This window comes from Sitophilus oryzae, unplaced genomic scaffold, assembly GCF_002938485.1.
Source record: "Sitophilus oryzae breed Bouriz unplaced genomic scaffold, Soryzae_2.0 scaffold_64_pilon_pilon, whole genome shotgun sequence".
In the NCBI taxonomy this organism is placed as follows: domain Eukaryota; kingdom Metazoa; phylum Arthropoda; class Insecta; order Coleoptera; family Curculionidae; genus Sitophilus; species Sitophilus oryzae.
Window position 1 is genome coordinate 16,170 of NW_022147251.1, and position 27,905 is coordinate 44,074.

General features: G+C 31.7%; 2 protein-coding genes across 4 annotated transcripts; both read left to right on the forward strand.

The window, feature by feature from the left end:
- The first annotated feature begins 246 nt into the window (after window positions 1-246).
- On the forward strand, window positions 247-10,962 carry LOC115887873 (RNA-binding protein 1). Of its 2 annotated transcripts, XR_004051169.1 has the most exons (5): window positions 247-428; window positions 652-880; window positions 997-1,098; window positions 2,557-2,996; window positions 10,224-10,962. XR_004051169.1 is itself a non-coding variant. In XM_030907394.1 (4 exons), exons 2-4 carry the CDS (start codon window positions 672-674, stop codon window positions 10,312-10,314), a joined length of 402 nt encoding a protein of 133 aa, XP_030763254.1. In that variant the 5' UTR covers window positions 247-428; window positions 652-671; the 3' UTR covers window positions 10,315-10,962. The 2 variants fall into 2 exon arrangements, 1 of the variants encoding a protein (XP_030763254.1); XM_030907394.1 differs by lacking the exon at window positions 2,557-2,996.
- A 1,065-nt stretch (window positions 10,963-12,027) lies between these two features.
- LOC115887874 (protein spartin) lies at window positions 12,028-23,866 on the forward strand. 2 transcript variants are annotated; one of them, XM_030907395.1, is made up of 11 exons: window positions 12,028-12,117; window positions 12,254-12,514; window positions 13,521-13,758; window positions 13,808-14,008; window positions 14,060-14,206; window positions 14,264-14,443; window positions 14,672-14,866; window positions 15,558-15,738; window positions 15,797-15,868; window positions 15,930-16,057; window positions 23,408-23,866. In XM_030907395.1, the coding sequence occupies exons 2-11, from the start codon at window positions 12,368-12,370 to the stop codon at window positions 23,578-23,580; spliced, it is 1,662 nt and encodes a 553-aa protein (XP_030763255.1). In that variant the 5' UTR covers window positions 12,028-12,117; window positions 12,254-12,367; the 3' UTR covers window positions 23,581-23,866. The 2 variants fall into 2 exon arrangements, with proteins under 2 accessions (XP_030763255.1, XP_030763256.1); XM_030907396.1 differs by having other exon boundaries at window positions 12,040-12,514; window positions 14,072-14,206.
- Window positions 23,867-27,905: the final 4,039 nt, after the last annotated feature.

Below are 27,905 nucleotides of genomic sequence, written 5' to 3' on the forward strand. Positions count from 1 at the left end.
AAGGAAATCTTTAAGGTTTTTATTTTTCAACAAAGATCTTATTTAATTTTAGTGATATAATTTCTTCTATATTTATCCATTTTTTGTTATTGTTTTAAAATTAAAATTTGGTAACATAGAGGCATAGAGACTTTAAAACCGACCGTTTAACATCAAAACATCGATGTTTTTAAAATATCGATAATCATGGCCCAACGCTACCACAAACACCCAAATAAACTTGCGCCGCTTGCTGTTTTTCGTTTCGTTGCGCTATCGTTGCGCATTGCTAGAATCGGCGATCGGCGTTCGGCCATATTTGTGTTGAAAGTTGAAAGTGAAAAGTGAATTATTTTTAATTCATTAAAATCATTTTACATAATTTTTTTTTCCATTGCCATTAACAATTGGTATATTTTCTACTCCAACGTACTTTTGTTTTATAAACGGTAAGTAAATTATTTCATACTGTAAAGAAACACTTGAATGAATGCATTTTAAATAGCCTACTCTAAAATGGCGTAGTCGAAATCCGATATCTTTAATTACGACAGTAAATATCTGTTTCAGTAGCGGAATTAAGTATACGAAATTTTACTGTGTAACGATAGTGACCTATCACATACAAAACTTTATAAGCAACTTATTTTTATATTTTTTTCTTTGTTTTAGTTTACCGAAATCAGCCAACAATGTCTCGTTATCGGGAATGGGATATTACCTGCAAAGTGTATGTGGGAAATTTGGGATCGTCAGCAAGCAAACATGAAATTGAGAGTGCATTTAGCAAATATGGACCTCTGAGAAATGTGTGGGTTGCAAGAAATCCTCCTGGCTTTGCATTTGTTGAATTTGAAGACTCTAGAGATGCTGAGGATGCTGTTAGAGGTTTAGATGGAACGTAAGTTTATATCCTTTTACATATTTGTCTATATATTTAGCTTGCAATTAACAATACCAAGTTTGGGTACTTATTTCAATTGTATTATTCATACTTTTTGGTTTTTATTATTTTAGTCGCTGCTGTGGTGCAAGAATTAAAGTTGAAATGTCAAGTGGCAGATCTAGACGCGGTGGTGGAAACAGAAGGGGCAGATATTCTTCAAGGTCAAGAGACAGGTAAAATATTTTCAAACTTGTTTATTAGATGCAGTTTCTTCTAAACGCTTTTACTTATTGTATTGTTTCATGAGTTATCTTTGTAATTACATTATGAACTACTACTACTTATTATTCGAATTTGTTAGTAATACCAACCCAACCAAAAAGTTTTATAATCAAGTATATTTTGACAGTAACAGTATATTTTTTTGTGTATTTGTCATCATATGAAGCATGAAGTATTATTTATATGGAAGCATATGCTTGGTCGTAAAACTTTTTTGTAACATTCTATACAATGTGTGTCAAAAAGTTTGCAACAAATGTTTAATATTGAGTTATAGAAAAAAAAGCTCTTATGCTGGAATAATTCAATTTATCCAACAACAAAAAAGCTTATGTACATTATGTTAACTTTCTTGATGACAAATTAAACAATCTCTACCCTTGTTTGTGTACACTAAAAACAGATTTAGCAACAGTAGATTGTAATGTACCATATGATCGAATTAAAACGGCGTCAGCGATGGCTATGAGATGAAGATTGCTGTCATTTTATATGTAAAATTATATGGGAAATGTCATCGATCGTCATTTCATGGCCATCGCTGACACCATTTTTTTTTCGATTATACGGTATTAATTCTTAAGATATTGTAAGAAGTATGATATCCTGAAAACTAAACATTATATTTTTTTACAATTTCAAATAGAGAAAAATTATTGAATTTGGTTTTTGTCAATTTTATGTAATTTATGGGCCAAAAAATATGATTTTTTTAATATTCTCGCAAAAATAGACCAGCAATTGATAATTTTTGTAATTAACAGACTGATTCTGAACAATTTCATGACATTTTTGATTGAACAAAAATTATTGAATTTGGTTTTTGTCAATTTTATGTAATTTATGGGCCAAAAAATATGATTTTTTTAATATTCTCGAAAAAATAGACCAACAATTGATAATTTTTGTAATTGAGAGACTGATTCTGAACAATTTCATGACATTTTTGATTGAACTTTTTGTGAAGCTGAATAATTATAAATTTCCCTGTATATTTATGAAAATTGGTACATATGTAGATATAAACTCAATTTCTAAACAGCTGTTCTGTTATTTTTTTGGATATTTTGCTACCTAATCTAACTTTTTACATATATGTAAAGATTTTTATAATTTGCTACTATGACAGCACTGTATGCAGCATGACAACATATACCAACATAATATTTTGTTGTAGCGCCTTTTTTAAAACTCCTAATATTTTTTATCCATTTGTTGCAAAGTTTTTGGGCCAGACTGTATATTCCTTAAATTTTATAAGCATAATTCTAAGTTTATTATCTATTAAATTTATTAAAATAGATAGTGTTCTACAGTACATTTTATGTATCAAGGGTAACTTATGAAATGATAAATATTTAGTAGTTAAGAAAAGAGATACAGTGTAAAGTGGTTTGTGGGCGTTACAGGGTGTCGCCAGCGCTGGCGCTGTTCTACCACCATCTCATCCCCCCCTGAGACAACACATCACCCCTCTGTCCCCAAGGCCTTCTCTGACAACACTCAACATCTCAAAAAAACATCGCCCGCGCCGCCAAAACGCCCAAAAACCAAAATTAAACGTCGCAACCCATCATCAGTTCAGCAACAACCGCCGGGCCTCATCGGGTTCTTTTACAAAAATTAATGTGGCAACATTGTCCTTTTGCATCAATTCGACAAAGCTGCACAACGACCACTACTCTCCCAAATTCGGCAACGCTGCCTGCACCCTACTACTTTAAAAGCTGACCGACTTGGAATCTGCCGCTACGTCTGGCAACAGGGCACCACCGAATTGTTACACACAATCAACCAATGAAATTTCAGCTTTAATTATCTGCTTTCTACTCAACAACAAGTTAAAGTGGTGGGCTATTTATTTTAAAAATAAATGTTTAATCTATTAACAATTATTAAAAGTCGAATTAAATTGAGTAGTGCTTTCTTTATTTTACACTAGCTCAGGTGATGTACATTATAAGTGAAAAATCTTGTTATAGTTCAGCAGATTGATTAAATTAATTTATTAATAATTTATTTAGATTACTTATTTAGCTATATAATTGATGTTTTAATTGTGTTATATAATTAAATCAGTTATAGAAGTAAATCAAATTTCTTATTTATATTATACGGGGTGTGTGTCAAAAAAATAGTGCACCTAATTTTGGTGGGTCATTCTACAGATAGAAATAAATCAAAAAGTTCCTATGAATTTATGCCCTAAAATGCATCAGAGGAAGTTATAGCACCCGAAAGGGTAAATAAAAATAATATATTTTGTTCGTTATTAAGAACAGTGGTAAACCGTTTTTCTTGAAATTTGGTACTCTTAAGCACACTTTAATGCCAAAGTGAATTGCAGTAGTGTAAAATTTCGTAACAGCCCTGAAAGGGTACTCTTTACCCATTGGGGTAGAAAGTACTAGCACAGATTATAAACTTATCGTCAAAAGCATTGTTTTTCATGGTGCCAATTTTCGGAGTCGCGCACTAGTTAGGTTACTAGTTTGCGCACAAGTACACCCACTTATGGCCTCTAAAATTGTGCACAGCGCCTGACCGGTCCAGTTATTACACTGTTTAAACGGGAGTTTATTTTTGCGCACAAGAAAATTTACTCGTTTGCACATCGTCATAAAAAACAAATTTCCTACCACGAATTAGGGACAAAATTTTTATCTGTATACTTATAGGATATCTAATCTGTGGTACTAGGTACTGGTTAGGGCTGCACCGAGTACCTAGTAGTTAGGTACTCGGCCAGAATTTTAACTGAGTAATATGTACTCGGTGCTCGGCCTTACTCGGCCGAGTAGGCCGAGTAAAGTATAGTAATAGAAACGATCCATTTATGCATGTCCAAAACAGATAGAAATGAGACTCACAGTGGCAAATAATAAAATAAACAAAAATTTATTCATTCATAACTTTAATTAATGTATTTTGGCAAAGTAATAATAATAAGTATAAGTAATAACACAAACACAGTGAAATAATAATTTAATACTTATAATCTAAAAGAGGTCAGCACTGTCACTCTTTTTAATATAACTTTAAAGGGGTTTATTAATTGTTTGAATTATTTTTCACTTTTAAATTAGTTACACATATAAGATTTGCTTAAAACAAAATCAACGTCGCCACCGCACCTTAAAATAATCAATTCAGAATCCAGCACATTAGAAATATCAGTTTGCATGAGAAACCACAGAATAAAACAGTATCTCCATAAGTAAAACAAACCAGGTCAGTGGTTTGTAGTCGGGGAATCCCAGCCGCTCGCCAATCATAGGCAAAACAAACAAGATCATTGGTAAATTCCGGGAATTTTAACTAGCTTTCTTTAATGTTAAATTATATATTTATATTTAGAAGAAAGAATTTATTGGGCAAGTCTACAGTAAGATTAGTCATGAGACATGACTAAAACATGACTACCCGTAGACACTCAGTGTTTCTGCCTTCCGGCTTCATCAATACGGGAGGAATCAGCAACGATGAACTAGCGATCCTGAAAAAAAGAGAAGGGAAGCAAACGAGGCACAAGGCGCCATTTGCAGCCTGGTTAGGCAGAAGCTTACAATTTGAAGCGTTACCACCGAAAAACCGGTCGTTTGCTTCCCTTCTCTTTTTTTCAGGATCGCTAGTTCATCGTTGCTGATTCCTCCCGTATTGACGAAGCCGGAAGGCAGAAACACTGAGTGTCTACGGGTAGTCATGTTTTAGTCATGTCTCATGACTAATCTTACTGTAGACTTGCCCAATAAATTCTTTCTTCTTTTTATGACAGTATCCACGATAACATCTTTTGTTTATTTATATTTATATTATGTATAAAATATAATATTATGTTATGGTGTATAGTATAATTAATATATATTGATAAAGTTCGCATAATTGTTAAGACTATTAAAAACCCGTCAATTCCACTACTCGGCAGCCGAGTACTAGGTACTCAAGCATTAGCTTTAGCCGAGTACTCGGTACTCGGTCAAGTTAAAAAACAAGGCTCGTTACAGCCCTAGTACTGGTCATAATTTTTTTATCCTTATGGTGTCGTCAGGCCCTAGACACTCATAGTAATTTTATGGGACTACAAATTTAGTTTCTTCCGCATCGCCAGACGGCGCAAAAGATCACCAGAAGGCGTTTTATGGGTTTCACTGGAATATTTTTCTACAAAAAATGTGCGCTACTGATTTTTTTCTTTTGTTAGCAAAATTGTATAGGCCGTTTAATGCCAGTTAAAAGTTATATGCTGATATTTTGTCGATTTCAATCTCCTCCTTGATAAGATAAACGCAATTTTATGAATCACAATAATTAATAAAATAAAAATAAATTATTTATTGAATTGAATTTGAATTTCAATACAGTGAATGGTTTTCAAGATATTGGCCCTTAAAGGTTACGATAAGTCGATTTTAGTATTGGCGAAATCATGAGATTAATTTATTTATAATTTCTTTAAATTTCATCATTTCGCTAATACTAAAATCGATGCATCCTAACCTAACCTTTCAACGCAAAAAGTAAATATCTTGAAAATCGTTCGCAGTATCGAACTAAATGAAGAGCACCTTTTTGCGTAAAAAAGTCTTAGCTTTTTATGTCATCTGTTGAAATTACTGTATCTGTAGGATAAAAACTACGACCAGTAGTACTCTACCCTAATGGACAGTACTTTTTCAGGGCTCTTCCAGAACTTTACACTATCACACTTTGGCAATAAAATGTGTGTAAAACAAGGTTGGAAAAAATCATGATTTTTTTAAAAAATCAGAACTTTTTGATTTAAATCAGATTTTTTTTATTTTAATTTGAAACAATATTTAAGTCGGATTTCCAAATCACTAGGACTTATTTCCAATTAAAGTCCTATCCTAAATGGCTAAATCTTTATAACTCTGCCCGATACCGATAACGGCGATAACATTAACAATTCTACGGCGCCGTGTCATTTTTCGTCATCGGTCACCAATATATGTATATTCCGCAAAAAAGTCGCTCGCTTCAGATCAAAAGGATTTTTTTCAAACGTCTCAAAAGTATTAATTTTTGTCCTTATAAAGCTTGATTTTCGTGCATCCGTTGTCCGACGATACGTTGATACATAGATAAATGCAACAAGTTTAGATTGGAAACCCCGTAAAAATTTAGGGTCGCGAAATTATTTTGGGTCGCGACCGTTATACGCGATCTGGCGCTGCTATAGCGGTCGCTAAGAACAACGGCAAACAAAAACAGAAATAATTTTCTCTTGTCAAAGTCACAATCTTCAAAAATCATAATAATCTTTCAAAATCTAAACCGCTCTCATTAAACAAATTCCGAAAATTGTTTATAGCGTCCATTTTCAAAGTAATTATTGCTATCTTGGGAGTTTAATTCAAGTTTTATTTACTCCAACCGGTGATAATTGTGAAAAAGTGACATTAAAAACTTAAAAAGCTGTGCTGTGAACTGTGAACTGCAAAAACCATCGTGGATCGTGGCATAACTTCGGTTTCTAATGTTTCATAGTTATTTCATACATGCGTCCTTATATAAAATAAAGTTTCTTGTATGCAACACACTGTACTTTATTTTTTAAATTTAACGAAAATAATAATAAATTTTAATAAACAATATTTGGGCGATATAATTCCGGAAAAAGCCGAACCGCTCCGAAATTTTCAAAAGTTTTGGATCGCGACCGTTGCAAGAATAGCGCCAAATAGTGTTTACATTGTCCTTATGGGCACTTTCCAATCTAAACTTGTTTCATTTATCTATGCGTTGATACAATATTAATTTTATTGGCAGAATTTAAAGACTTTGATTGGTTAGAAAATAACGCAGTTTTTAAATTATTGCATTTTCATGCCTCCGTTTATCGGATATACGTTGATGTTATTTCATATTTTCGTTTCCATAACTATTTTGCTATTTTACTTATATTTTTATTAAGGTTAGATTAAATTTGTCAAAAAAGTGTCAAAACGTCCGTTATCGTATGAACGGGTCCGTTGACGGGCTGAAGTAAAATATTTACGGATGAAAAGTGGCGCGAAAACGCTATGACCAATCAGAGCATAGGCGGACCATCGTATCAACGTATAACGGATGCATGAAAATCAAGCTTAACGCCTAGGCATAAAAGTAAAGGACTGTTACGCATAAGCACAACAGTACAAAAATATATTATTAAACTGATATTAAGTCAAATTCAACGAGACTACAAACAATTGTTGCTCGAATGTTCTATTCAGAGTAAAGATGTACTTTTCGTGCCTCACTCTAGTCGGAAGGACCATCTATCCTTCAAAGGCTTAGATGGTCCTTCAAAGGTACAGCATCGTCAAAAAAAGTATATTTTTTACTCCTAATAAAACAATACACTATTGTTCGGAAATAGTCTTAAGTCGAGAATGATGTATTATCTAATGCCAAAGTGTAAAGTACTTGGTGCAGATCAAAATTTCGGTAGGAATTTGGAAACATACATACAACCGTTTCAAAAAAAAACATATTTTCTGACAACGATTCTAGATTCGCGGGAATGAAGATATAGTCTCTATATTAGAAGAACCTGGTTCTGCACTAGACTTTGCAAATGATAAGTATTCGAACAGCAAATTTTTGTAACTCAAAATAAATCCCTGCGTTTAGCGGTCTAATGGATTCACACGAAATTACTTCAAAAATCTAAGTCCAACATTTAAATTGATGACTAGATATTTTTATATAGTTTTATAACATTTACAATTATTTTTCGATTTATTATCTGTTATATCTGATATAGAAATATTTTTTATAGTTTTCTAGGAACATTTTTACAACTTTTACTGTTATTTTTTGATTTATTATAAAGTTTCAATAAAACAATTTTTTTTTATTTAAATCACGATTAAAATTTAAAAAAATCACTTGATTTAAATCATGTCAACCCTGGTGTAAAAGTACCAAATATCAAGAAAAACGGTTTACCATTGTCTTTAAAAATAAACAAAATATATTATTTTTATTTACCTTTTTGACTGCTACAATTTCTTCATGAAGCATTTAGGGTACATGTTCATAGGAACTTTTTGTTTTATTTTTATCTGTAGAATCACCCACTAAAGTTAGATATACTCTATTTTTGAGACGCTGTATAAAAACTGTGAAGCAGAGGTTTTCACTTTAATTGATTCACTCAAGTATAATATAATTAAAAAATTAAGCACACATCTAATGATAATATTAAGATAATTATTTTGCTAATATGACTTTTATGTTGAAACCATTCATGTTGAAAAGCAATACTCAGAAATTTAGAATGCAAACTAATATTCAAGTACAGTTTGTCAGATATATTGATTTTTTTAAAAATATATGTGCAATTATTCTAAAACATACAGTGTGTCCATAGATAAAGTTGACAGGTTCAATAAAAATACTTTTACTGTTGATTGTTTTGATAGGTTTTATAGAGAATAATTACTTTAAATTAATCTTATTGTTATCTTTTTGACATAAAGTAATTTACACAGAATTATTTGCTTGTAATGTTGTTTTTTATTCTAATATACCTATTCAAATTATAATAAATGTATTGACATAAAATTTATATTTTAATAAATTAATTGTCAATATAATTTCAGATGAGAGTAGATTTGGTTCTACTATATGCTGTCACGAACTGTTCTGTTTTTTCTTCTCTTTAAATTTAGTAATCAGTGGCCCTGATGATTTTCTTTATAAAATTATTTGCTTCTTTCAAATTTTCGCTTTTGTAATAATGTTAAGAAACTGTTTTTATTAGATTATAAATACATGCTTCAGAGTAAATATATAGGATGTTTGAAAGAACATGTGCCATTTTATGTAAAAATAAGATTTACTTTTTATATCAATTTAGGTCTGATTCTGCTTTGTGTCTTGGCTACAGGGTGTTAGTCTTAATTTTCTTAATTTTTTTTATTTACTATATTTTCTTCCCAGTGCTTTAAGTGATTCAAATGAAAAATTTTGCAGGTAAAAGTTCACCAGGGACGTGCATATGGGTTATCACTGGAATATTTTTCTAAGAAAACATGTGCGCTGCTGATTTTTTTCTTTTGTTAGCAAAATTGTATAGGCCGTTTAATGCCGGTTAAATTATTTATTGCATTTCGTTTAAGGTACATTCAGGCTGAGAGCGTCGAGCGTCGCGTCGTATTTGCGTCGCGTCCACCCCATTGAACTCGAACCCCGACGCTCAGCGGACGCTAGCGCGACGCCAAACGCGACACTGTCTGCCTGAACGGTCTAATTTAAGTTAAGTCAATTGATTCCATTTCGACACGCGGACGCGATGCAGACGCGACGCTCGACGCTCTCAGCCTGAATGTACCTTTATTTTTAAATTTAACTGTAACTTTAAAACTATGCATTTCCGCACCTATGTTTATGGAACTTATTTTATTTTATGATGAAAAATCAATGCTTACTTATTTAATACTTCAGCTGGTTAATAGCATTAATTTTTTTTAAAGGTTACTATTAATAAAATTAGGTAATTTTTATTAATTGCAAATAGGTTTTATTAATTAGGCAAATTAATAAAATTGCATTGACCGAGACAATTTTGTTAAAAAGAGAAAAAAGTCAGTGCCGCAATTTTTTTTTAGAAAAATATTCCAGTGATAACCTATATGCACGTCCCTGGTGATTATGTCGACATTTTTTTAGTATTAAAATATGTCACACGTACATATAGTAACTTTTACCCTCAAAATTTCATTCGAATCGCTAATGGCTCTTGGAAGAAAATTATAATAAATTGAAAAAATTAAGTTACAGTCTTAATTAAAATAAAAAATTAAGTTACAGTCCCCTTGTAGCTACGAAACAATAAAGCAGAATCAGACCTATATTGACATAAAAAATAAATCTTAATTTTACATAAGGAATCTTCCTACGAGAGGTGGCGCATTTTTGAAACACCCTGTATAAAAATATCTTCATCCAAAAATCGACAATACAAAAAATATTTTCCCTTAAATAACTTGATTCATGGACACGCTGTTTTTAATATATTTTTAAGTATATTTTTAGTACCATTGTATTAAAACTTTCCATTTTTTAGGTCAAGATCGCCAAGACGCTCGAGATCTCGATCAAGATCTCGCCGATCTGATTCACGTGATCGAAGAAGCGATTCTCGTGACAGACGCTAAAAAGGATGAGATTGTTTCTTTATTATGATCTAAGTTCAAAATGATTACAAAAACAGATTAATCTAGACTTTGTATAAATTGCAATTATTGATCATTGTTAGAATTATTATATCATTACTTTTTACAATTTTGATTTGCTTATTTAAGCGTTATTGTTAAAAATACTATCAAATATTACATCTACTGTAAATATTACGTTGTATTTTTGAATATTTTTTATACACATTGAAGTATCATGGGTAGCGAGAAATTTAAATCAAATGTCTAGAATATTCTGTATTTTTTGCAATCTATACATAAAAATCTTTATAAAATCCATCTCCCATGGATATATCAATACTTTTTCGTATTTTTTATTTAGAAAAAAAATGTATAAAAATGTGTATCTTTTTTCATATCTATTTTATATTTAAATGCTTTTTTATTAAGTTTACTACTTACTACGAAGTGACCATAATTTTTATCACCTGCTTAGTAGATTAGAAAAGTAAATGTCTCGAGATATTATATAATTTAATTAATAACAGGAAAGAATGATATTTTTCATATCAAACTGATAAAATAACTATATTGTAGCTTAACAAAACTTACATGTTATGTGGATTAACTGTTTTCAGATGCAATAAATGGTCTATAAATAAAATAGAATATTTGTCCTTATTTCATATTTTACAATAAACTATATACCATATGATCGAAAAAAAAAACGGCGTCTAACACGGCTCGAGAATGTCAATCGATGGTAATTTTGCAGAGGTCAAACCCTAGACGTCATTACTTGTCCCATACTCTTAGTGGCGCTTTCTGTCAGTTGGCCTTAAGAGGTAAACAGTTGTAATTTATTTTTGCTGAGTTTAAATGATTTTTTAATGGTGTAGTTGACTCCGCCAATATTGTCATTCCCCATTTGTCTTTGACGTCGTTTTTTTATTCGATAATACGGTATATAATTACATATTCACGCCGGTTAAATAAGCAGTGAGATCATATTTATTTTAATATACACAGACATTAAAAAAAGAATCTCTTAGAAAAATAATTTTGTAGGAGCAAATAAGAGTGAATCTGTAATCATTGCATATTCATATACAATATGATCGAAAAAGCGATGGCTATGAAGATCGCTGTCATTTTATATGTAAAATTTCTCTGATAAAATTGTGTGGGGAATATCATCGATCGTCATTTCCAAGCCAACTGGACGCCGTTTTTTTTTCGAACATACTGTAGATACGGATTGTATGTTAAAACCGTTAAAACCATAAAACCAGAGCAGGTTTAAACCTAGTTAAAACAGTGATAGCTGTAACAAAAAAAGTTTTCTAAAATAACCAGAGCCAGAAATGTCTACTGTGATGTGTGACTTTGAGTTATAGTATATCTCTTGCATATCTCTTCTCTATGGACTTTGAGTAAATCCTAAAGCCCTCCATAACTTTGAGATAACAGGAAATGGAATATGGCAACAATGTCTAATAAGTATACAAAAGATCGGTCACAAACCAGAGTTATAGACTAATATCTCTGTAACAAACCCATCCCTTGATCATATATAAATATATAGGTACAAAAAAGTTTAAAGTTCATATACGAAGCCTTTTAAATTTTATCTTTGGCTGACTTTCGTTCGGTTTGATTATCTGTGGCAAAATGTCATTTTTGTCTTTAACATTTGTCATCGTTTGTCATTTGTTATTATTTATCAAGGTTTTTTGTATTTTCTGGATTATTTTAATTTGAATGGATATTGTAATCAATTTCTAATAATTTTATTCATAAATTATTCAGGGTCTTTGTTATCAAGTCAGTTTTATTTTATTGTCAATGTTATTAACGTTGGTGGCGTTTTATTATTTTTAAATCAATACTTATAAATATTTCTGATGACATCTCTGATGACATTGAAGAACTTTGGGAGAGAATAAACAAGTTTTTCCAGTTTCAGATTACGTTATTTCATTCTCGAGGGTTCGAAGTCAAAGTACAATTTTAAAAGAATAATTATCACAGAAATTGTTATTTTGATAAGACATTGTGATTTGGAATAATTTGGATGTCCTTTCAAACTTTTGATAATATGGGTAATGGGAGTTCAGTTACCTGGCAGACCACATATTTGACTATTAAAAACAAGCATGATCATGCGTTTAAAGTCATCGAAGAAGCCATAAGTTTTGAAGAACAGGAAAAACCTTATGAAGTAAGTCTTGATTATCTGTTTACCTATTATATTAACCCTTAACCGGCGTTGCGGAGTCCCTGGGACTCTAGTAAAAATAAATTTTTTAATAACTTTCGTATTTGTCGACCAAGCGACGCGCGTCGTCTAGTAGCTTCCTATGGTGGTGGTACCCATCGGATGTTGAGTCGACTTCGATCTGTTATTACGGCAAGTGCGTCTAATTAACACCTTAGAGTCCGTGGGACTCCACGACGCCGTTAGTATCATGATATCAATTTAGTGACTATGTCTAAGAAATTAAAGGTGGTTAAAGCCACAGATCCCAACTTTGAAGAAACTATGTTAAGAAGGTTTGTTGAAAGTGAGGAAGAGTTTTCTGGCCAAGATGGAGAACCTGAGGGCCATGTTACAACAGAAAATCTTATCAGAAGTGATCACGACATGGCGAGTGAGATGTGTGCCAATGAATATGATAATCAAGATGAGATAGAGGTTACTGAAACTTTAGAGGACAGTGACGCAACTGAACCGACTAAAAATATTTCTGTTCAATCAAATGTTCAAGAAAAGTGTGTGTTCAATGCATAAACAATACCGAAGATTCCTAAATAAAAGCTATACTTTATTTGTTTTTAAACACTTGTCAATTTTTTGCAATTTTACATTAGGGGTTTTTTGTAGTTCTCACCACGTTTTTCTATGAGTAATTTTTTTGTTTATATTTTTCTTTTTCTAAAATATGATGAAAAGTAGCATGATGTTCATTTTGTACAAACTGTATTACTTTTGGTTTGTTTGTTTTTTTTTACTTTATATTGCAAGTAATATGGTTGTAAAAATAAAAATATATTTTTTTGTAAGTGTTTAACGATATATATATAACGAAAAAAATAAATTATGTTATGATAACACTAATATAGAGCACCTGTATATTTTGGAGTCCCAGGGACTTTGCAACGCATGGAGTGCTAAAATTTCCGACCACGCCTGTTAAGGGTTAAGGATATTTTTGTTTATTTAACAGGCTATAGAAAAATATAAGCAAGGTATTCATCTGATTGATGAAATTTTACATATCCCAGTTGAGTGTCCAGAACATCCTGATGAAAAATGGAATAATGCATGCGAAATGATACAAAAAATTAAGAGAACTAGAGCCGAAGTTCTTACAAGGATCAATTGTATTCAGTCTTCGCCGGGCTTTACATCTTTACCTCTAGATCAACCACCATCTTATGAAGAAGCCATGAGCTCTACCAGTGGTAATATAAAATAACTTTATTAACATGTTATTTCTGAAAGATGTTGTAGATGATTCTCTGGTGGATACTCACCATATAACTTATAAAGATCTGGCCACTGCACTTGAAGAGCTTAGTATAGATCCAAATCAGCATTTAAATGAAGAAATAGTGTACATGCATCCAGGAGTTAGGCTGTATTTTATATCTCCCAATGGAGAAGTAGTGTCAACTCGTGAACCCCAACTTTTAAAAATATCATTAGTAGAAGGTTGGATATATTATATAGGTAAATTGCTCTAAAAATATTAGGTTTAAGTAGTTCATTCTCTAGGTTCAGAGGTAAATGCACCAAAAGCTATATTACAAATAGGAGATTGGATATACCCATTAATTCCAGGAGTATCGCCTTGTTACAGAACTGATTATGGGGCATTTATATTACCTGATGTATACTCAGATGTTCCAGGTAATTTTTTCGCGGTATTGACATCTTATTTAACTATAGTCAAAATGTTTTTTTTAGGTTCTTCTGTAGGTATTATTCTCCCATCAGATGCTGATGCTGATGTTTTTGATCTTCTAGAAAGCATTCTTCATGGCATTATTACTCAAGAAACAGAACAAGAAATATATAATGAAAAAAGAAGACGATTAGAAGAAACAGAAGATACTAGTGCTAAAATTTCCAACAAACTTGTTAATGGTAAATGAAAATTGTAATAAAGATAATACTAATAATAAGTACCGTATGATCGAATAAAAACGGCGTCAGCGATGGCTATGAAATGACGATTGATGACATTTCCCATATAAATTTACATATAAAATGACAGCGATCTTCATTTCATAGCCATCGTTGACGCCGTTTTTTCTCGATCATACGGTATTATTAATTGTGGTATTGTTAAGTACTATTTTTACGTGTTTTTAGGAGCTTGGTACATTTCAGAGGGATTAATTAAAGGAGCACATAAAGCAGAAGAACTAATTAATAAAAGTACACCCACATTAATTAATAATATGTCTCATTCAAATCGACGTACCGAAGTTCCACATTCTGTTTCGAAAAGTGTGAAAATAGCTGAAAATGCTACTAGTAAAGCTGTGAAAGTTACTGGTTTCATTGGTAAGTGTTAAATTTGAATAAAATTTAATAATTATTAGGTATCTTGAGAAAGCAATATTTATGATTTTATATAAAATCTATTAGTAGTTCTCATAATGTTGACATTTTAACTTTTATTATTGATATTTATTCTTTTATTTAATCTACAGGGTGACACAGTATTCTGAAAGAGTTCTATATCAAGTTTTCTTTTTGGGATTTTCACTCCAATTTTCTTATAAAAAGGTGCGTTAACACCAGCTGCGCCGCTCCGCGCCGCGCAAGTCATTTTTTTAACATATACTTTTGTTTTGTGTACATATATTTTTGACAAGTAAACATTTCTGTTTTTGTATAGCAGCGCCAGATTGCGTACAACGCTCGTGACCCAAAACAATTTCGCTACCCAAAATATTGATGGGCATTCCAATTTAAATTTATTTCCTTTTTCTATGCGTCTAATTCAATAAGAAAATTCAAGTATATTTTCATGGTTTTCTCAATTTTCTCTAAAACGGTATGGAAAGTTGGAAAAGTATAAACGGGAATACCACTTTAGAACAAGCAAACATTTTCTTTAAAATGTCAATAATAAAATGTTTTTCTTCTTGTAAAGACAATCTGAGGACATACTGTATATTGAAAGTTATTTATTATAATAATTGTTACCACTATTATAAGTGAAAGTTTTTTTTTAAATTTAAATTTGTAGCTGAGAAAGTAGGGCAGGGTACAATGAAGTTGGGTCACTATTTAGCCCCTCACATACAGAAGCAGGGTACTAAGTTATTGAGAAGTGGCTTTCATATGTCAGAAACGGAAGCATCAGAAAAAATGAAAAGTATTTTAACCGTGGCTGCTGGTGCTGTTGAAGGTTTTACAACAGTTTATAGGTTTGTATTTAGCATGATCTTTTTATTATTATTAATGAAAATATATTTGTACTTTTAGAGGGTTGGAAACATCAGCCGGTATTTTAGGGAGAAGTTTAAAAGACAATACAGTTAAGGTGGTGGAGCACAAGTAAGAATTCTTTCAAATTTTACTATTGCCCCTTAGGTTAATGTACTTATACGTTCTTAAGGTATGGTCCATCGGCAGCACAGACTACTGAAGATTCTCTTAATACTATGGGAAATGCTTATGCAACATACCAGAATACCAGAATATTTAAACCAAGCCGTTTGGTCAAGAATACAGCTAAGGAAGCAGGTAAAGTTTTTAATAGAACTTCTACCGGGTGCGTCTCAAAACGGCTCACCCCTTTAACTTTTTTTATTTTTTTAGATAAACGAGATTTATGTAAAATTAAATCAGTATATTTTTATTTCATTTGATAGAAAATAACACTCTGAATATAATGACATATCATATGTAAACTTTTGACATTTTCACTTAAAAAAAATCGTAAATTAAATTTCAATCTAGAGTGCCTAGGCTGTGTTAAATGCACTAATTTTTAATTAAGGAGCCTTGGAAAAATAAATTTGATCGTTAGTTGTTTATTGTGTATTGTCCTGGCCGGTTAAAAGATGCCCAAATTGTATTTTTAATCATATCTCAATTTTTTCAAATGGAAGGGGGGTGACATGGAAGGGGACAATGATATGGCTCATTAGCGAATAATTTGGTATCACACACTTGGTATTTCGAGACAAATTGTCGTTATGAACCGCATATTACAATTTCAAATAAACCATAAGCGCAAATGTCAAAAGTTGACATATGATATGTCTTTCTATTTAGTGTCATTTTCTACCTAATAAAGTAAAAAATACTGGGTGTGTCATTTAAAAATCATTTCCGGTGAAATAGGAAGTGACCAAAAACCAATTGAATACGTCAATCAATCCTAATCTATGTCATATACTATCATACCAAATCTCGTTTTTTTTTATCTGACAAAATAAAACAGTTATAGGGGTGAGCCACTCTGAGACGCACCCAGTATAATAACCTATTCGGATGTCATTTACGCCTGATGAAAATAAATTCATATGTATCTCTAAGCAGAGTTGTACTTTAATTTTTTTTCCTGTAAATATTAAAGACTACAGGGTGAGTCTTAAATAAATGGAAATATTTTTAGGGGTGGTATATTTCGACCCCAGGAATACGTCTATGAGGTTTCTTTCGAAAACAAAAAGATGTTGAACAACTTTTTAAGTTTTTTAATGCCACGTTTTCACAGTTATCACGGGTTTGAGTAAATAAAATTAAAAAAAAAACTCACAAGATCGCAATAATTACTTTGCAAATGGACGCTTTAAACACTTTTCGGTGTTTTTTCAATGGGGGCGGTTTAAATTTTGAACGCTTTTATAATTTTTGAAAATTCTGACTTTGACAAAAGAAAATTCTTTCTGTTCTTGTTTGCGGTTGTTTCTAGCAACCGCTATAGCAGCGCCAGATCGCGTACTATGTACTCGATTCACAACAACTATACGTTTTGGCGGGAAGCCAAGCATTCCGATTTAAATTTATTTTCTTTCTCTATGGAAATGATTATGACAATGATAGTTCGTTTCCATAACTACATATATACAATTTGTACTTTTTACTCGTGAAAGACAAATCTACTGAACGTTTCATAAGAGCAATAAAGAAAGTTTGAAAATGGCATGTCGTGCTTTTGGAGACATCGTTTTTATGCATCCACGTAAGTCTGTCCAACGACAAGATCCTTGACAGTGATAGATGTGTCTGTCATTTTAATTTCAAAGTAGTTTATTTTATTTTACAAAGAAATAAGTTGGTACAATTGGAACGCATAGCAGGAAACCAAGGATATATAGAAGAAGGATATTCAACTCCCTATAGCGGGCTATGTTGGAAAATATGCCGTATTTTGTCGAGGAAGACGATTTCGTCACGACCAAAGTGATACCGTGTGCAATAGTGATGGGCATTACGATTCTTTTTAGTGAATCGAATCACACGATTTAATTTCTCATATTGAATCGACTCCTACGATTCGTTCATTTGTCTTTTTTAACGAATCACATGCACAATTTACGTTTCATAAAAACAAGGTTCGTAACTGGCACTACCGGCGATAATTTGGTCGAACAATTACTTAAGGTACCAGAAAAAGAAACATACAGTTCTTTCATTTGTTTTTCAACGTTGACACTGGCGTAATTGGATTGATTATTTTACCAATAATATTAAATTATCAATTCAATTCATATACAGGGTTGTTCACCACATACGACACGGAGTATTGTAGCTAAACGACTAGATTTTTACAAATTGTAAGTTTTGGGTTCGTTGAAGGACTATTAGAGCTACAATTTAAAAATATTTTTACAAGATACAGAGTGTCCCAAATAAATAAAAAATATCAAAGTTGTATTTTTTTAAATGGATATGAGGTTTTATAATAAATTGAAAGGTGGAAACTTTTTTTTATGCGAGGTTTCGCTCCAACATAGTGGGCTTTTTTCAGGCACAAGTGGTGTCTCATTTGACTGGAAGGTTCATCCATATCTAATAAAGAACACATTTTTTGAAATACAAATAATTTTGAGTTCTTGTCCTTATGATCAAGCCAAGTATTAACGAGATCGGCATTGCTTATCAATTTTACTCCATCTGAAAAGTATTATAAAATAAAGTACGTCGCAAGCCGACGCAGGTGAACTATACAAAAATTAAAAGTGTATGAATATGACAACAAAAATATTCAATAAATACGATATGTTTTGATATGTTTTTTTTAAATGCTTTTTTGAAGTTTGAAAACGTAAAATTTTTATACCCATTTAAGAATAATCTTAAAAAATAAATAAAAACTAAACAATAACGAACTTGTTTAGAAATAAATTTAAAGTACATACTTTGTTTAACAATATCCATAGTGGCTTTCAATTAAGTACGTACCGCTTAACTCCATACTATACAGAACTACTATGAATGTTATTCTTTTCACTGATAAGATAATGATCGCAAAATTTATTTTTAGTGAAAATATTTGCTAACAAAAAACGCTGTTTATGAAAAATCATATACAGGATGGTTGAACATTGCTATAAGTATAAAATTACGTATTCAGATATTAGTAAATTTTAACTTTTTTTTCGATTTTTGTCCATGGGACGAAGCACTGTGCGGCGTAAGAAACTATGAAGCTATAAAATGTTTTTTCGGGAAAGTTGAATTATTCAATGTTATTGCATCCAATAACGCCCTAATTACACTCTCCTTTACGCGCTAACATTTTTTCGGCAATTTTATTAACATTTGAAATTGTCACAATACAACAAGACGCCTAGTTCGAATTCTTTTTCACTAATTTTTTACTACCCGAAACAGCGTTACATCACACAAACTTCGTACCTGAGTGTATAATAGTCTCAATAACTGCACTAGCAAAAAACTAAAATGCTTAAATATTATGGCAAAACCACGATTTCAATATTACTTTAATGCGATCAACATGACGGCGCGAAATAGGTATTGATAATTTCTGATTTTTTGCCGTTGAAGCGCGGCGGTCGGAATTTACTGAAATCAACTGAAATGCACCAAGCCTATATTGGTTTCGCAGATACACGCAGTATTATTTCATATGGCGCTCTCAACGGTAAAATACGATAGAAAAATTATTAGATGGCTCTGATAAAAATTTACTGCCATTAAAAAAAAATCATCCTGATCCACTTACTTTTTTTAGCCACCCTATAGAAGTTAAAATATTTTCCTGAAATACATCCTAGAACATACTTTAGGTTTGCACTTAAACAAAATTCACAATTTTTTTTATTCTAGGAGCTACAGATGCCCGACACACTATTGCCGGACCCTGTATATTATTAATATGCAAATATAATTTTGCCATTATAACAACTAGTTAGATAATAATAGAATTAGTAGATCAGAGAATCAAAAAAAAAACGGCGTTAAAGATGGCTGGGGAATGACAATCGATAAGTTTTGGCGAGGTCATTTCCTAAACCTCATATGCTTGGTCACCCTACTTTATTATTTAATGACGTTTTCTGCCAGTTGGCCTTAACAAGTTTGTATTTTATTTTTATATTGAGTAAAAGTGATTTTTAAATAGTGTAGTTTAAAATTCGAGATAAAATTTTTTTTTTGGAAATAAATTTTTGTGCCTGGAAACTTTCTATCCTTTTTTAATCTTTCTATAATTAATGTGAACAAGTTTTACGTCAATTTTTAATAAATGACCTCTAGAGATTGACATCGCCAAAGTTATCATCAGTTGTCGTACCCCGGTTGTCTTTGTTCTGTTTTATTATTTCAATCATACGGTAATTTCTTTACATAAACAAATACAACATAACTTGGTGAATGAAAGTTTTGTTGGGTATGCTGTTTGATTAAAATTTCTAAGAAGTAGGATACCTCTTTGAAAAGATGAGTAAAGGTAAAATTAATATAATATAGATCTGCAATATTACGAAATAATTTATAAAAGTGATACCGTGTGCAATAGTGATGGGCATTACGATTCTTTTTAGTGAATCGAATCACACGATTTAATTTCTCATATTGAATCGACTCCTACGATTCGTTCATTTGTCTTTTTCAAGGAATCACATGCACAATTTACGTTTCATAAAAACAAGGTTCGTAACTGGCACTACCGGCGATAATTTGGTCGGACAATTACTTAAGGTACCAGAAAAAGAAACATACAGTTCTTTCATTTGTTTTTCAACGTTGACACTGGCGTAATTGGATTGATTATTTTACCAATAATATTAAATTATCAATTCAATTCATATACAGGGTTGTTCACCACATACGACACGGAGTATTGTAGCTAAACGACTAGATTTTTACAAATTGTAAGTTTTGGGTTCGTTGAAGGACTATTAGAGCTACAATTTAAAAATATTTTTACAAGATACAGAGTGTCCCAAATAAATAAAAAATATCAAAGTTGTATTTTTTTAAATGGAACCCCCTATATATTATTACATTTTTAGTTTCTACGATTAAAATAAAGGTAAATTTTATTAAGGTTTATTACACTTAAACCCTACCGTTTTTAAAATATTTTCAATTTTGTGAAATTGCAGTATAAATTTTAAAGCTTCATTTTTCCGACGGTATCAAAGTTTTTAATACTAAATATTTACTGAAGTTTATTTATTGATCAGTTATTGTGTTGCAATAATAAAAACTTTACTACCTTATACAGAGTGTCTAAAAATTTATTTTAAATAATTACTAGCTTTAAACGGCAATAACTTGTTTAATTTAAATGTAACACCCTGTATATTTTATGAGAATCAGATGCACAGTTTAATTGTCTATCAAATTGTATTTTGTCATTTTTTACCTATCTCTTTAAGTTTCTGTAGAAAATGCATTTTCTTGTAATTTAGAACTCATTTATCAATATACCCATGGAATACTGACATTTTAGATTATTTTTAAAGATGTACCAAATTTTTAAAGAGTACAGATACTAATATTGTCGATATAGTTCGTTTATTTCATTAAAAAATAAAAAAAAACTGTTTAAATATTTGTTAAAGAGGACCAATTAATATTATTCCAGTATTCAAACTACATTAATTGACTGTTTGCGTTGATTAGTAATAATTGCTACAAATACTAAACAACTCAATTATGTATGTGTATTAGACAGTGTGGTAAAAAGTAACACCTTAACAATGATATTTAATTTTTTGACAAATGCTTATTTATAACAACATTCGTTCATTTTCATAACTTATTATTATATTGATTTCTGATTCAAATGCACATTTATTTATAATGATTTTTTAACGAACACAATTAAGTATGTAGTTAATTAGTATTTGGGCGGAAATACTGGTGGTATATTTAATTAATTGTATAGTCTTTTATAAAGATTTAAATATTTTTTTTTTGCATACAAATGGGCTAGTAAAACGATAATATTATCGTTTTACTAAAAACGATAATATTACTAGCCTGTACATTTTGTACATTTGTTGCTTTAAGAACAATCTAAAATGTCAATATTCCATGGGTATATTGATAAATGAGGTCTAAATTATAAGAAAATGCATTTTCTACGAAAACTTGAAGGAATAGGTAAGAAGTAGTATAATACAATTTGATAGACAATTAAATTGTGCACCTGATTCTCATAAAATATACAGGGTGTTCTATTTAAATTAAATAAGTTATTGCCGTTTAAAGCTAGTAATTATTTAAAAAAAAATTTAGACACTCTGTATAAGGTAGAATAATTTTTATTATTGCAACACAATAACTGATCAATAAATAAACTTCAGTAAATATTTAGTATTAAAAACTTTGATATCCTCGGAGAAATGAAAAGCCTTAAAATTTATACTGCAATTTCGCAAAATTGAAAACATTTCAAAAACGGTAAGGTTAAAGTGTAATAAACCTTATCAAATTTACCTTTATTTTAAGCGTAGAAACTAAAAATGCAATAATATACAGGGTGTTCCATTTAAAAAAATGCAACTTTGATATTTTTTATTTATTTGGGACACTCAGTATCTTGTAAAAATATTTTTAAATTGTAGCTCTAATGGTCCTTCAACGAACCCAAAACTTACAATTTGTAAAAATCTAATCGTTTAGCTACAATACTCCGTGTCGTATGTGGTGAACAACCCTGTATACTATTTATTAAAGACTTTAATACCAATTTAATATTTTTACAGCCATATTTTAATTCCAATTTAGTAATCATAATAAATAGTATATAATATACTAAAAACCGCATGATTGAAAAAAGATGGCGTCCAGTTAGCTTGGAAATGAACATCGATGACGTTTTCCATATAATTTTATATATAAAATGACGGCGATCTTCATTTTATATCTATAGCTGACGGTGTTTTTTTGTCATATTGAGCAGAGGCCAACAATATTTACTTGGAGTTGCATAAAAATACAATTTCGTCTTTTAGTCCGACATTTAATAGTCGGTAATATTATTTTAACAAAAATACTCACGAGATAATTTAATACCTAACAGATACTCCCACTCCCGTACTAAGCACAGTATAAATAAGTTTTTTTCTTGTAAATAACTTTCTTATGGTTTGCATTTTATGCCCATGATGTTTGTTTAGGGCTTTTGTTCAAGTTTAAATATTGGTGCCTGCGAGGTGCCTGACTCTACGCCAATGTCACCGCCGACACCGCGCCGCGCCGTAGAAACGAACGATCACATTGTGGTCCGATTCAATTCTCACGATTCTTTTTTATGGCTTATCGTTCAAATCTTATGGATCCGTGCTGGTCACGATTCAATTGAACGAATCGTATTGTAAGCAATAAATCAAGTCTCCCGACTATTTGAACCAACGATCGCATTGTGATTCGATTCAATTCTTACGATTCTTTTTTACGGCTCATCGTTCAGTTTTTATGGATCTGTGCTGGCTACGATTCAATTGAACGAACTGCAAGCAATGAATCGAATCTGACGATTCATTTTTAATGCTCATTCAAATGAACGACTCGTTCAATCTGTGCCCACCTCTAGTGTGCAAACTAGTTGTTTGATTTTCTTATAGATATATAAAAACCACATGATATCTTTATAATAATTTCTAGGGAGAGGAATGGTCCAATCATATTCAACAACTCACTCAAGTAGTCAGTCATTAAGGCAGTCATTAGACGCAGGTCCTTCCAGAGTTTATCCAGAATTAACTGCAAAATCTATAGATGAAGAAGGTAGTAAAACTAGTAATACAGAGGATAAGGATAAAGAACGTCGTATATAAATTTGTTTATAGTTTTAAAGAATTGTTGCAAATTCTTTATTGAGCCTAAACTGTTGCACTTAGGAAAAACTCATTATTCAGTTAATATTCATTGTGGATCTTGTTATGGCATATTTAAATTGCTATGGTTAATTTTATTTTATGAAAAGACATACATGTTTATTTGTTGGTGTTTTGTACTTTTATAGTTGCATTTAGTAGAAAATGAGGGCTATACATTTAAGAAGAAAAATATTGTTTCTGTGATATATATTCTCTCTAAAGAAATATAAAAATTGTTAACTTTTTTTATAATTTTATTGTACTCTACCTCACAGTAGCTGACGCCTAGAGTCATCATTGGTACCTCATAACCTCCCCCCTGGTAGCCTTACAGACTTGAGTCAAATTGAAACAGGTGCCATCAAAGATTTGCCATTTTTTTTGATGTTTGAAAAAAATTGTTGTCTATGTCTACGTATTCACAATATGGTGAAGGTTCGAATTGTAGTTATAAATGTTATTCAAAATTTTATTTCAAAACAAATTCATATTTATAAGTTCTAATATTTTTCTATATTTTGATAATCCTTTTTTTTAATTAAGTTAGAAACTCGACCGACAATTTAATTTAATGAAGAAATTGATATATATTTCATATCAATTAAACTTACAGGGTCTCCCAGAAATAAGTGCAAGTATTTTAACTGGTAGTATAGTTCAACCCCAGAAACACGCCTATGAGGTTTTTTTCGCGAAAAAAAAATGTGAAAATTCGAAATTTTTTTTGGAAATTATTTTAGTTTTTAGTTAAAAACATAATTTCTTGATAATATTGGAACATAGGTATTAGATTAAATTTTACAAGAAAGAAAATCCAGGAGAGATGCAGTGGTTCTCAAAATTTTAGCAAAAAATCATTTTTTTTTGGAAATTTTTAAAGTAAAATAATTCCGTTATTTTGGACTTGTTTGAAAAACGACAAAGAGAAAATATGTTTCTTTTATCGAGATCTATACTTGCACTTATTTCTGGGACACCCTTTAGTTACATAATCGAGGGCGCGATTTTTAAATTAATTGCTGTCACGTCAGGTGGCAGATCTGCTGTAAAAAATGTCAAGTTGCCGCATTTATTTATTTATTTCCTGACATTGTCATTCGTTTTGACACTTTAGTTTTGTATTATGTTTTTGGTTTAAATAAATATTGTTGTGATACTTTAAGCTTAAAAAATGTTTACTAGCAGACCTTGCAGTCGAACATTGTTCTTTTTAGAACCTCTTTTAGTGCGAAGTGGTACAAGATAGCTTAATAGCTGTAAAAAACCCATTGCAACTTTGATTAAAAGAAAATATATAAAAGTGGGCAACGCTGTGCCGGTCAAGCTGAGTCACGTGACTAAAAGTTTATTTGGTATGAACTGTATATTTAGTTCAGTAATAGTTATTTTATTTAATTCTGGTCACAGATTATCCTTCGGTCATTATCGTAAGCCGTTATTAACAGGTTTACTATTCTGTGACTCTACTCAAAACAAATCAAATTAACTAACTTTTGTGATATATTTTCCAGTAATATTATTCAAGTTTATAATATAGAAAGGTGACTTTTCTCACTTGTCCAGAATCAATGTATCAAAGATGAAAGATGAAAATTTTTCCAAAAAAAATAAAGTGGCTCATGGCTCATCGGCCCCTATCCAATGTTTGCCGCTAAATATGGACTAGACGTGCAAAAAATAAGGACGTCTTGATAAAAATGTTTGAATTGAGAGCGCCATAAGTGTTACAGGGGCGCGGGATAGGTTGCTGGAAGGGTAGGTCACAGGGGTAGGTGGAGAAGGGAGTAAAACGACTGTGACGGGGTCGATTGTAGAGGAGGCGGCGATGGAGATATTTTCGCTACTACTAGGGATGTACATATCCCAAAATAAAACTTGCATGTATCGATACATTCTATAAAAACATTTATGCAAAGAGAAGTTCGCCTAGAAAACTGACTGAGTCACTGATTAACCACGATACTGCTCAAACGACTCAACGTAAGAAGCTCAATTTTGGCATACAGGTTGATTCTAGGGTGTAGAGGTTCGATAAGAAGGGATTTTTCGAAATTCCAGTTCCAAGGGGGTGAAACCACCCCTCAAATAGTACAATATTTTTTATTTAAAAAACGGCCAACTTTCCGAAAAAACGCTTAAACACGTGTATTTTATTTTGTTTTTTTACATATTTTAAGATTTTTTAAAAATGTATACAGGGTGTTTCGAAAAATTTGGTCATTGATTAATCACGATCCCGCTTAAAGCTGATTTTTGGAAAACGGATTGACTTTAGGGTGTAGAGGTTCGATAAGAAGGGACTTTTCGAAACTCGAATTCTAAGGGGGTGAAACCACCCCTCAAATATTAGAATATTTTTTATTTAAAAACCGGTGAGTTTTTCAGAAAAATCTTTAAACACGTATATTTTGTTTTGTTGTTTTACATATTTTAAGATTTTTTAAAAATTTATACAGGGTGTTTCATAAAATATGACCATTGAGTAATCACGATTCTGCTTAAACTGTTTGACGTTTATAGCTGATTTTTGGCAAATGGATTGACTGTGGGGTGTAGAGGTTCGATAAGGAAGGGATAAGGAGGGGTAGCGTGTACCCGCGACTTCGTAGTTATGGTATAAAATACAATAAAATTTAAGTTGGATATTTTTTTATATGAATATTGTAAAATAATAATGCGATTCATATTTTTTTTTTCATTTTGTCCTTTACATCTATGTGGAGCATAGATGCCCATACAGCACACTTCGTCCCAGGGACGTACATTTTATGTCCATTTTACGTCGGTACGTCCCGGGACCAATTAGGGACGTACAATGTACGTACAAGTCGGTACGTCCCGGGACCAATTAGGGACGTACAATGTACGTACAAAAGTGTACGTACATAGTACGTACCCCATGTACGTACTATTTACGTACATTGTAGGACTTCACTACGGACATACATGCGAGTACGTATACTACGTACGTATCTTGAAAATTTTTGAAAGCGCATTACAAAATGTTATTTAATTTTAATATCATGACTGGATTATTTTAGTCAGATATACCCAATAATAATGAATGGACTGGATCAGTGGATCTTTTCTAGGCTAACGGTAATTCAAGTCAACCTGCCTCTACTTCTTTTATTAATAAATCTAACCCGACCGCTATAAAAAATGATTTCCTAAATTATCCAATGACCATAATGCATGACAGCCTTTGAAGAAATCTGATGAGTTAAAAATGCAATATATTATGCAATCAAGCCTAACAGGAAAATTATGCAGTCCTATGTTTAAATTTCCCGCTAAGTTATTCGTTCACATTCGAGTCTTGTCGGAATCGGAAGTCGAGCGGTTTCTAATGGCGTTTTCGATTGGCAGAGCTAATGCGCACGTGGGCACTCAGTGTAGTTCCATCTTTTATTAATCAACGCAAAAAATCAAAACAACAATACACTGAGTGCGCACCTACTCCGATCCAGTTTTCGATTGTGTTGTGTGTCATGGTGGTCGTAGGTTGTTTGGATTCCGCCTTGTTTTCTTTTGTCGTTGCCCTCGTTGCTCGTTATTTCAAGGTAAGTTAAAGTGTAATAATATAATGTGACTATTTCACCTAGCACCATCTTAGCACAGTCACAACCTCGAATGATTGAGACGCGGCTCATTCAATTTTTTCAAAACAGAGGCAAGAACTAGATATTTGAATACTTAGTTTTCTTTTTGTATTTTTTAGTTAGAAGCAGTTCGAGAATAAAAAAAATAAAATATCTATCAACATCCAATAAAAGACAGAGTGCGCTAAGGGTGTAGTTGCCGGACCGAAACCAGACTCACGGATTTATCAAGACATAAGGGGTGACCCTGTACCTCAGTTTTTATATTAATAAATATTTTAAGCTGACTTCCATTGATTTATTTCTAATTAAATTCCTAGGTCGTAAACGTCGTTGAAAAATGGACTTCCATAGTACGTACATTGTACGCCCATAGTACGTACTTTCGATCATTTTACGTCCAGTTTTGGTCCGGAACAAAACATAAAATGTACGTACCTGGAATGTACGTACATGCGATATAGTACGTACTTTACCACATCCCAGGGACGTACCGGGGACGTACATAGCGTTGGAAAATGTACGTCCCTAGTACGTACATAGTACGTACCAGGGACCTGACGTTCGTCCCAACATTACGTACCAGGTACGTACATAGTACGTGCCGTGGCTGTATGCGGGGCTTATGTAAATGCCCTCCAGCGGGTTGGGTTGTTAGAAATTGATTTTAATCTCGCCACG

Coding starts and splice junctions, on each gene's coding strand:
- LOC115887873 (XM_030907394.1), top strand. CDS start 672: ATGTCTCGTTATCGGGAATGGGATATTACCTGCAAAGTGTATGTGGGA. Junction 881..996: donor GTTAGAGGTTTAGATGGAAC/GTAAGTTTATAT, acceptor TTATTATTTTAG/TCGCTGCTGTGGTGCAAGAA. Junction 1,099..10,223: donor TCTTCAAGGTCAAGAGACAG/GTAAAATATTTT, acceptor TCCATTTTTTAG/GTCAAGATCGCCAAGACGCT.
- LOC115887874 (XM_030907395.1), top strand. CDS start 12,368: ATGTCCTTTCAAACTTTTGATAATATGGGTAATGGGAGTTCAGTTACC. Junction 12,515..13,520: donor AACAGGAAAAACCTTATGAA/GTAAGTCTTGAT, acceptor TTTATTTAACAG/GCTATAGAAAAATATAAGCA. Junction 13,759..13,807: donor AGCCATGAGCTCTACCAGTG/GTAATATAAAAT, acceptor AAGATGTTGTAG/ATGATTCTCTGGTGGATACT.